The 10,955-nt window shown below is 45.9% G+C and overlaps 1 protein-coding gene across 2 annotated transcripts in view; it reads left to right on the top strand.

The window, feature by feature from the left end:
* The window catches only part of LOC115136839 (ras association domain-containing protein 5-like), a 53,390-nt gene extending 43,207 nt beyond the window's left edge, over positions 1-10,183 (top strand). Inside the window, exons 3-6 of one of the 2 annotated variants that reach the window (XM_029672669.2) lie at positions 5,189-5,296; positions 5,500-5,824; positions 7,516-7,631; positions 7,775-10,183. In XM_029672669.2, the coding sequence (XP_029528529.1) occupies positions 5,189-5,296; positions 5,500-5,824; positions 7,516-7,631; positions 7,775-7,918 (693 nt within the window). In that variant the 3' untranslated portion in view covers positions 7,919-10,183. The remainder of the gene's footprint in view (positions 1-5,188; positions 5,297-5,499; positions 5,825-7,515; positions 7,632-7,774) is intronic. The other variant, XM_029672678.2, reaches the window with a different exon arrangement.
* The last annotated feature ends 772 nt before the right edge of the window (positions 10,184-10,955 follow it).

Consider the following 10,955-nt stretch of genomic DNA (forward strand, 5'->3'; position numbering starts at 1 on the left):
CCATTTAGTAAAAGGTATGCAGTATGCCATGGCCGCAACGCAGTGGCTGAGTAGGTGGGGTGGGGACGAGTGCGATGGATTTTTCAAAATTCAACAGACATGCTTCAGATTAACCAGCCTGATAATAGCTCATTTCCAATTCGATTAATCTTCTCTGAATAGGAATGGAGTTTTAGGCTGGTTATAGTCAGACTATTACATTCGACCTATACCCTAGCCCATATAGCCCATCTATCCTAATTAAAAAGGACTGAAGACAGAAACAGGTCATGTGGTTCCATTACAACATATTTATTCATGAAACCAAAGTGCTCTAACATACAGTATCAGTCATAAGTTTGGACACACCTACTCATTCAAGGGTTTTTCTTTATTTTGACTATTTTCTACATTGTAGAATAATAGTGAAGACATCAAAACCATGAAATAGCACATACATGTAGTAACCAAAAAAAGTGTTAAACAAATCCAAATATATTTTGTATTTGAGATTCTTCAAAGAATCCACCCTTTGTCATGATGACAGCTTTGCACACTTTTGATATTCTCTCAACCAGCTTCATGAGGTAGTCCCCTGGAATACATTTCAATTAACAGGTGTGCCATGTTAAAAGTTAATTCGTGGGATTTCTTTACTTCGTAATGCGTTTGAGCCAATCAGTTGTGTTGTGACAAGGTAGGGGAGGTATACAGAAGATAGCCCTTTTCGGTAAAAGACCACGTCCATATTATGTCAGGAACAGCTCAAATAAGCAAAGAGAAACGACAGTCCATCATTACTTTAAGACATGCAGGTCAGTCAATCTGGAAAATGTCAAAAACTTTTAACGTTTTTTCAAGTGCAGTCGCTAAAACCATCAAACACTATGATGAAACTAGCTCTCATGAGGACCGCCACAGGAAAGGAAGACACAGAGTTACCTCTGCTGCAGAAGATAAGTTCATTAGAGTTACCAGCCTCAGATATCGGAAATGAACTGCACCTCAGATTGCAGCCCAAATGAATGCTTCACAAAGTTTGATCCTGTCAAAGTGGGAGCAACATGTGCACTTTCCCTGGCTGTGGGTGTCTGGGAGCCCTGGGTCTGGCTTTGGGTATTCTGGTTTACTTTCCCTGGCTGTGGATGTCTGGGAGCCCTGGGTCTGGCTTTGGGTATTCTGGTTTACTTTCCCTGGCTGTGGGTGTCTGGGAGCCCTGGGTCTGGCTTTGGGTATTCTGGTTTACTTTCCCTGGCTGTGGATGTCTGGGAGCCCTGGGTCTGGCTTTGGGTATTCTGGTTTACTTTCCCTGGCTGTGGGTGTCTGGGAGCCCTGGGTCTGGCTTTGGGTATTGTGGTTTACTTTCCCTGGCTGTGGGTGTCTGGGAGCCCTGGGTCTGGCTTTGGTTATTGTGGTTTACTTTCCCTGGCTGTGGGTGTCTGGGAGCCCTGGGTCTGGCTTTGGGTATTCTGGTTTACTTTCCCTGGCTGTGGATGTCTGGAAGCCCTGGGTCTGGCTTTGGGTATTCTGGTTTACTTTCCCTGGCTGTGGATGTCTGGGAGCCCTGGGTCTGGCTTTGGGTATTCTGGTTTACTTTCCCTGGCTGTGGATGCCTGGGAGCCCTGGGTCTGAGTTGGGGTATTCTGGTTTACTTTCTCTGGCTGTGGATGTCTGGGAGCCCTGGATCTGAGTTGGGGTATTCTGGTTTACTTTCTCTGGCTGTGGATGTCTGGGAGCCCTGGGTCTGAGTTTGGATATTCTGGTTTACTTTCTCTTGGCCTGAGCTCTGTGTGGGTGTGGTCGGCCATGGACCCGGCAGGGGTGAATTGTCCTACTATTCTATTGTCCTCTGACCATACTCTCTCTCACTTCTAGAGGAATGCACAGAGGGGAGGGAGAGAACTATATTTAGCAGTTAGGAAACATCAAGCCACAAACACAGGAATTCCTGAGAGACTTGAGAGTTTTCAAGAACTAAGAACTAGTGAAGGAGGATTTTTCAACTCTGACCCTGGAATCTTGTGTCTCAGCCTCATGGCAAAATGTGTAGAATGGCAGGAAATTAGCTTTAAAACTGCAAAATGTTCTCTCATCTTCATGGCAAAATCAAATAATATTTTTACAATATTTTACAACTGGTGTAGATTTGACCGTGAATTGCTTACTTACGAGCCCTTTACCAACAATGCAGAGTTAAAAAGTAAGAAAAGATTAGCAAATAAGATTTTTTTATTTTTTTTTAAACAATATCGAGGCTATATACAAGGAGTACCGGTACCGAGTCAATTTGGGGAGTTTCCCCCATTCTTCTCTGCAGATCCTCTCTAGCTCTATCAGGTTGGTAGGGAAGCGTTGCTGCACAGCTATTTTCTGGTCTCTCCAGAGATGTTCGATCAGGTTCAAGTCCGGGCTCTGGCTGGGCCACTCAAGGACATTCAGAGACTTGTCCCGAAGCCACTCCTGCATTGTCTTGGCAGTGTGTTTAGGGTCGTTGTCCTGTTGGAAGGTCAACCTTCGCCCCAGTCTGAAGTTCTGAGCGTTCTGGAGCAGGTTTTCATCTAAGATCTGTACTTTTCTCCGTTAATTTTTGGCTCGATCCTGACTCGTCTTACAGTCCCTGCCGTCTGAATACTTTACGAAGGCACGATGCATATGCTTTATAATGATTTTGAATGACACTTCCGGTTTTGTCAGGAAATACCAGGTTACCCGGGAGAAAAGTCATTTATTTTCAGGATAGAACATTTGTAAAATACATAGAAAATATTCAACCCTAGTTTAGATCATGATCGAGCCTTAGTGATGTGGACACCAAGGAACTTGAAGCTCTCGACCCAATCCACTACAGCCCCATCAATGTGAATGGGGGCATGCTCGGTCCTGTTGTCCACGATCAGCTCCTTTGTCTTGCTGACGTTGAGGGAATGGTTGTTGTCCTGGCACTACACTGCCAGGTCTCTGCCCTCCTCCCTGTAGGTTGTCTCATCGTCGTTGGTGATCAGGCATACCACCGTTACGTCGTCTGCAAACATGATGACGGTGTTGGAGTCGTGCGTGGCCACACAGTCATGGGTGAACAGGGAGTACAGGAGGGGACTAAGCACGCACCCTTGAGGGGCCCCCCGTGTTGAGGGTCCCCCGTGTTGAGGGTGTTTTTGTCTACCCTGACCAACTTGTGGCGGCCCGTCAGGAAGTTCAGGATCCAGTTCCAGAGGGAGGTGTTTAATCCCAGGGTCATTGGAATATCTTAGTGAAGAATAGCATGAGATGAGCTATAAAACAGCAGGGGGGGGGGGTTGGGGAAGTGCCCCGGCGTCCCAAATGCCGTAGTGTGACCCTGCCTATGTGTGAGGCAGGTGTGTGTGTTCAAAATGTGTCTCTATGGCATATAGCAACCTAAATGTATATAAAAAATATATACAGTCTGCAGTGGAGTATTTTCCCCATCAGCAGACATTGAGTTGCACATAATACAGTAACGCTGTGCCAATCCTCTATCTTTGATGTTGCAGGAATGTTCATGCTGTTTCAAGGTCTTTAGTTTCGCGGTTGTTTAGAGATGGTCAGTTTGACATTTTATACCAGTTTGCCCAAAGCTCCCTCTGCGTTCTCACATCATTAACTCTTACTGCACTGGAACCTGCCAAGATACACACACACACACACACACACACACACACTAAGCTGTAAACGCACACTAAGCTGTAAACGCACAGCAAACGTAACTCTCCGCCTGAGCAGATTGTTCATGGAGGAGAGAAGTTAATGGGTCTGTCATGAGACAAGAGAGGAGTGAAGAAAGGGAAGACACCATGTCCTGTTCATACTGAACCTACTCCCCATCTCTGCTCAACGCAAGCCAAGATATACTGCACCCTCACCACACACACACACAGACACGCGTATACAAAGTGACTGTACTGAATGAAGCAGAATCTGTCCCCTCACACCCTGAGGACTCCCATACATAAAAGATTCCTGCCCTGCATTCTCTCTCTCTCTCTCTTCCCCTAGCTGTCTATCGCTCACACAACCGTGTCCCAGAAAAAGAGAGTGAAAAGGAGGAGAAAAAAAAGAAAACAGCATCCACATAAGAGGATGCATCTATAAATAACCCAGTCAAACTCTGTGTTGCTAAGGCTTGCTCAGCAACCATGCCTCCCCATGTTCTCTCCTCTTCTCGCCTCCTCTCCCCCGTTCTCATCATCCCTTCGCGCCTCATCATCCCCCATCTCTCCCTCACCCCCATAATGAGCGACCCTCATGATGAGCCCTTCACTCACACTGCATGGTGGGAGGGGGAGTTTTGTGCTTTTTCGTGGCCTTAGCAGGGGGAGAGATTGGAGCTGTCCGAGTGACTGCTTGATGTGTCTGTCAGTGGGGATGAAGAGCGAGAGAACGGGGGGAGAGAAAGAGCAACACAGAGGCATAGTGTCAGTAATTCTCTATGTCTTCTGCTCCATTCAGATTATTTTCTGCCTCCTGTTCAGTCTGTGGGGGCAACTGCAGTGTTGTGTCATGCTGGGGCTTGGGAGGATGGGAGGAGGAGGAAGGGAAAGGGAGACAAGAATGAGGAGTCACGCAACATTCTATAAATGTTAGAGCCCAATGGGCAATGTACAGAAGTGTGGGGGTGTGTGCGTGCGTGCGTGCGTGTGTGTGTGTGTGGACGTGTTTAACTATTCTTGTGGGGACCAAAAGTCCCCATAAGAATAGTAAAAATATAACAATTCGACCAACTGGGGACTTTGTCAGTCCCCACGAGGTCAAATGCTATTTATAGGGGGTTTAGGGTTAAGGTTAGAATTAGGGTTAGAATTATGTTAAGAGTTAGGGTTAGGAGCTAGGGGTTAAGGTTAGGTTTTTGGGTTAGGGTAAGAGTACAATTAGGGTTAGGGAAAATAGGATTTTGAATGGAACTGAATTGTGTGTCCCCACAAGGTTAGCTGTACAAGACTGAGTGTGTGTGCGCGCGCACAGTGCACCCTGGGTTCTTAGGCCTAAGTGTAAACTCCACTGTCCCTGTCTGAAAGACAGCGCGCCCTCTGTTGTTTGGAGTGATAGCAGCAGACTGAAAGAAACATCATATATAGTCCAGGTGTCCTCAGTTCTGAGTCATAATGACTGCTCTGTCTGTGTCAACTTCCCCCTGTACTGCAGTTCCTGTTTCTCACACAGCCTGCTGTCTGTCTCTCTCTCTGTGTTTCAGCAGAAAGAGGTCGAAGAGGAGAGAGGGCCCAAGGCTCTGTCAGAGGAAGAATTACGGGCCAAGATAGAGGACTACAACTCTACAGTCTCAGAGAATGGCATGAAACTGGTGGGTGCTACAACACTTAAATATACACATAGGTACATTCTTAGAAAAAACAGTGTTATCTAGAACCATAAAAGGGTACTCCTACTGGGACAGCCGAAGAACCATGTTGGAACCCTTTTTTCTAAGAGTGTACTAGTGTACTGAGTGGGAATTTACCAATACAGACACACATGAATCTCTCTCTCTTTCTCTCTATCCCCCAGGGTGCTGATGGTTTGTACACTGGCTTCATTAAGGTCCACCTCAGACTAAGTCGACCAGTCACGGTGCTTGCTGTGGAGGGGACGGGATTAGACGGCCAGGCGGAAAGACGGCCAATGACTGTGTCAGAGGGCCAGGAGGGGGCGGGAGCAGGGTTCAGTGAGAAGCGGACGTCGTTCTACCTGCCCAGTGACTGTGTGAAGCAGATCCACATCAGTAGTACTACCACAGTCAGGGAGGTCATACAGGGCCTGCTGAAGAAGTTTATGGTGCAGGATAACCCACGCAAGTTTGCTCTGTACAGACAGACACACCGCGATGGACAAGGTGAGTTACGCACACAGATTACGCGTATACAGTGGGGAGAACAAGTATTTGAAACACTGCCGATTTGGCAGGTTTTCCTACTTACAAAGCATGTAGAGGTCTGTCATTTTTATCATAGGTACACTTCTACTGTGAGAGGATGAATCTAAAACAAAAATCCAGAAAATCACATTGTATGATTTTTAAGTAATTCATTTGCATTTTATTGCTTAACATAAGTATTTGATACATCAGAAAAGCAGAACTTAATATTTGGTACAGAAACCTTTGATCATACGTTTCCTCTAGTTCTTGACCAGGTTTGCACACACTGCAGCAGGGAGTCGTGCTGTCGCTGGGCAATACGGACTTTCAGCTCCCTCCAAAGATTTTCTATTGGGTTCAGGTCTGGAGACTGGCTAGGCCACTCCAGGACCTTGAGATGCTTCTTACGGAGCCACTCCTTAGTTGCCCTGGCTGTGTTTCGGGTCGTTGTCATGCTGGAAGACCCAGCCACGATCCATCTTCAATGCTCTTACTGAGGGAAGGAGGTTGTTGGCCAAGATCTCACGATACATGGCCCCATCCATCCTCCCCTCAATATGGTGCAGTCATGCTGTCACCTTTGCAGAAAGGCATCCCCAAAGAATGATGTTGCCACCTCCATGCTTCACGGTTGGGATGGTGTTCTTGGGGTTGTACTCATCCTTCTTCTTCCTCCAAACACGGCGAGTGGAGTTTTGTCTCATCAGACCACATGACCTTCTCCCATTCCTCCTCTGGATCATCCAGATGGTCATTGGCAAACTTTAGACGGGCCTGGACATGCGCTGGCTTGAGCAGGGGGACCTTGCGTGCGCTGCAGGATTTTAATCCATGACGGCGTAGTGTGTTACTAATGGTTTTCTTTGAGACTGTGGTCCCAGCTCTCTTCAGGTCATTGACAAGGTCCTGCCCTGTAGTTCTGGGCTGATCCCTCACCTTCCTCATGATCATTGATGCCCCACGAGGTGAGATCTTGCATGGAGCCCCAGACCGAGGGTGATTGACCGTCATCTTAAACTTCTTCCATTTTCTAATAATTGCGCCAACAGTTGTTGCCTTCTCACCAAGCTGCTTGCCTATTGTCCTGTAGCCCATCCCAGCCTTGTGCAGGTCCACAATTTTATCCCTGATGTCCTTACACAGCTCTCTGGTCTTGACCATTGTGGAGAGGTTGGAGTCTGTTTGATTGAGTGTGTGGACAGGTGTCTTTTATACAGGTAAGGAGTTCAAACAGGTGCAGTTAATACAGGCAATGAGTGGAGAACAGGAGGGATTCTTAAAGAAAAACTAACAGGTCTGTGAGAGCTGGAATTCTTACTGGTTGGTAGGTGATCAAATACTTTTGTCATGCAATAAAATGCAAATTAATTACTTAAAAATCATACAATGTGATTTTCTGGATTTTTGTTTTAGATACAATGTGCTTTTCTGGATTTTCTCACAGTTGAACTGTACCTTTTGTAAAAATTACAGACCTCTTCATGCTTTGTAAGTAGGAAACACTGCCGATTTTGCAGGTTATCAAATACTTGTTCTCCCCACTGTATACATTCGCATATTTACACTCTGCCACCCGACTGAGAGTAGATTTTGAAGATTTCTGATAATATGCAAACGGCCTGGATGTGGAATCTAATGTGTCTTTCCTTTGTCGTGTGTCTGTGTAGATCTGTTCCAGAAGCTTCCTCTTGTGGAGTGTCCTCTCGCTTTGAGACTGGTGGTGGGTCCAGATCCTGAGCTGCTCAGCTTCGTCCTCAAGGAGAACGAGACTGGAGAGGTGGAGGTAAGACAAACACAGCACAACACACACACACACACACACACACACACATATACTGTGTGTCCTAAAATCATTCATTGCTTCATGAATGCCATCTCTAACATCACTAATACCGCTCTCGCTCCCTTTCGTTCTCTCCATCTCAGTGGCATGCGTTCTCAGTTCCTGAGCTGCAGAACTTCCTGGTGATTCTGGAGAAGGAGGAGGCAGAGCGTGTGCGATTGGTGGAGCAGAGATTCGCAGTCTACCGACAGAGCTTGCAGAAGGCATTACGGGAGGATCAACCCTGACCTCTCACCCTTCATCTCTCACTCTGACCTTTCAACCCTCACCCTCTTTTGACCCAGGGAGAGACGGGAGCCCACTGAGGCTTAGATTACTATTCTCCCCTCAGGACACGGGCAGCCCCTCCCTCACTCCTCACATCCCCTCTGGAGAAGGGAGGTGGGGTTGAGAAAGCACGGAAAGGGGAAAAGGGACTGTTTGAGGGATGAGTGGACAGGATGCTAGAACAAAAGAAGTCTGTGCATCCCTGTGAGTAAAAAGACACTGAACTGAAGGACCGACCGTCTGACTTCGTTGGGGCTCGGATATCTTGGTTTGATCTGACAAACTGACCTGATGGGTCTTCTAGTGTTACATTGAATCTCAGTTTGGTCTGAGAATGTTTTGAAGATTCTACTGCTGCTGCCGCTGCAAGTGTTGCTTACGCATGAGTCTCACCTTGCTCTATCTGCCCCGGTGCCCATGCATAAAGATTTAGGTGTGTGGACCATTTGAAATGTTCCGTTACATGATGTTTATTATATCAACTCTCATGTTGTCCCTGCATGCCTTGTGTCCAGGGCCGAGGGTAGGACAGGGGGGGTTGTCATGGTTGGATTGGGAAGCAGGGTTGGTATGGTGGAGTACATCTGTGTAGGGTTAGGGTGTGGAAAAAGGAACACCAGAATCCATTCTCATCTTCAGACTCCTCTCATATCAGTCCCAGGGATGTACAGCAGTGTTTCTCATGGAACCGCTCTATTAAGCCCAGAAGGCTACAGAATCGTAAGAAGACTTGAACATCTCTGTCCTAACTTCTTTATCCAGCACTGAAATGAACCCTCTATCTCAGGCGGCTAACTTGCACTTAACCCTGCATCTCCCTCTACCAGAGTAACCATGCTAGTGTGGGAGGTCTTGTGCAGACAGACGTGTATTTCATAGGTAGATGTTATTCCCATCTCTTCAGACAGCCATTTGTGTACCCTGACAGCAGTCACACATATATATATATATATATAGCAACATACAATAGGCCTTATATACCCAATAGATATCCACCCTGTTATTCATTAACCCATTCTACGTAAGCATACAGAACGTAAACAATCAGAACAAGTAAGCATTCCTTCACTGCTTGAACCGTCTGCTGGTGTTTTAATCATTTACAAACAGCTCAATGGGATGTTGATGTTCTGATTCTCCGTGAACTGTTCACCCTGTCATCAGTAACCCCCGACCCCTTATCTCCTAATCTGGAAATGGACATTTCGTCTGATGGGAGACGTGCTGTGCTGCTGTGTCTGTGTAGAGCGTATGCAGCTGTAGCTACTGTTGTTAGAGGCCTGTTAGAGCCAGCCACTCTGTGCTGCTGTGACAGGCCCATGAAGCCCTGCCACTGAGCCGACTGTTACAGGACTGAGTGAATGAGAGGAACTGATGCTTAAACACTGACTGGAGGTCAAGGGTCATACCGCGAGGAGGTACTCCTGGTCAGTTCATGTGGTCAGGAAAAACTCCTGTCCGTATTGTTCATTGAGAAACACCATTCTGTTGATCACACCCAAGAGGTAGTGGGATATCTGACTGGAAATAGGACTTATTGTAGAATAAACAAACTGATTCTGGCCACAGGTCTGTAGAGTATCCTAGAGAAGGGGCATGAAATTAGGCATGAAATTAGTGATTATTTTGTAGAAATTGAATTTGATCGTACCAATGATGTTTATCTGAGTGTGACGCATACAGTGCGTTCAGAAAGTATTCGTACCCCTTGACTTATTCCACATTTTGTTGTGTTACAGCCCGAATTCAAAATGGATTCAATATTTTCTCTCATCCATCTACACACAATGTCCCACAATGGCAAAGAGAAAACATGTTTCTAGAAATGTTTGCAAATGTATTGAAAATGAAATGCATAACTATCTCATTTACATAAATATTCACACCCCTGAGTCATACGTTGTAGAAGCAACTTTGGCAGTGACGACAGTCTTTTTGGGTAAGTCTCTAAGAGCTTCGCACACCTGTGGCCTCATTTATCAATCATGCAGATGCACAAATCTGTGTGTAAACCATACATGGAGTCGTTTCCACACAAAGTGTGAGATTTATGAATATGAACGCTTGCTTGAGTGTGCATAAATTTATGCACGACCATGACCATGCTTACGCACAGTGCCAAATGCTGGAATATGGGAACTGCTTGTTGAGTGTAGAATGGGGAAAATATACATTGAAAATGTGTGACATTATTTGAGTAATAATTAAATCATTTTTTAATTTCATTGTATTTCCATTGTGGATTTATGCAACATACCTTGACATGCGATATAATTTGACCGCATCAGTACACGTGTTTCGATAATAATCCATATAAAGTACAGTCGTTTGTTAAACTATTTCGAACATTGTTGAAATGCTATAAAAGCCTGAGCTAATGTGAAATGGAAAGAGTGTTGGCTGATCCTGCTCGGTTTGAAGATTAGGCACACGCTGTATTTTGTAGAGACGGGTGGGACCTTTTCTGCAGAAAGTACAGATTGGCTCATCAGATATCATTGAATTTTGAGAGGATTTAAGACCTACTTTAAAAAGGGTACTTTAAGGGTACCTGGCAACGGGTACTTTTCTGCGTGGGGGGCTTGCCGTTCGGCATCTCACAGCCCTTGATGAGCCAATGTTTTGGATGAAGTCATCAGCAAAACGTAGCTACACATACAAGTTCCATACACCATCGCACAACACATTGAAGTGGAGAGGGCTTTCTTTGCCATGATGCCAACACACGGGTTCCTGAATAGGAACGGAGCAATAGACGGCACTCACATTGCCATCAAATTACCATCCCAAAACGCTTTCAACTATGTGAACAGAAAAGATGTGCAAAAGACGCTGCTGAATGTGGTGGCAAGGTGGCGAGGAGGAACGCACGACTCGTTCATTCTGCAGAACAGCAATGTTGGCCTATACGCCTGCCCGAGGGAGCTGTGGAAGATGGATGGCTTATTGGTTAGTGTTACCTACTTATTTTAAGTATATTTGCCATTGCTAAAGCAA

The sequence above is a fragment of the Oncorhynchus nerka genome, linkage group LG2 (genome assembly GCF_034236695.1).
Source record: "Oncorhynchus nerka isolate Pitt River linkage group LG2, Oner_Uvic_2.0, whole genome shotgun sequence".
NCBI classification, from domain to species: Eukaryota; Metazoa; Chordata; class Actinopteri; order Salmoniformes; family Salmonidae; genus Oncorhynchus; species Oncorhynchus nerka.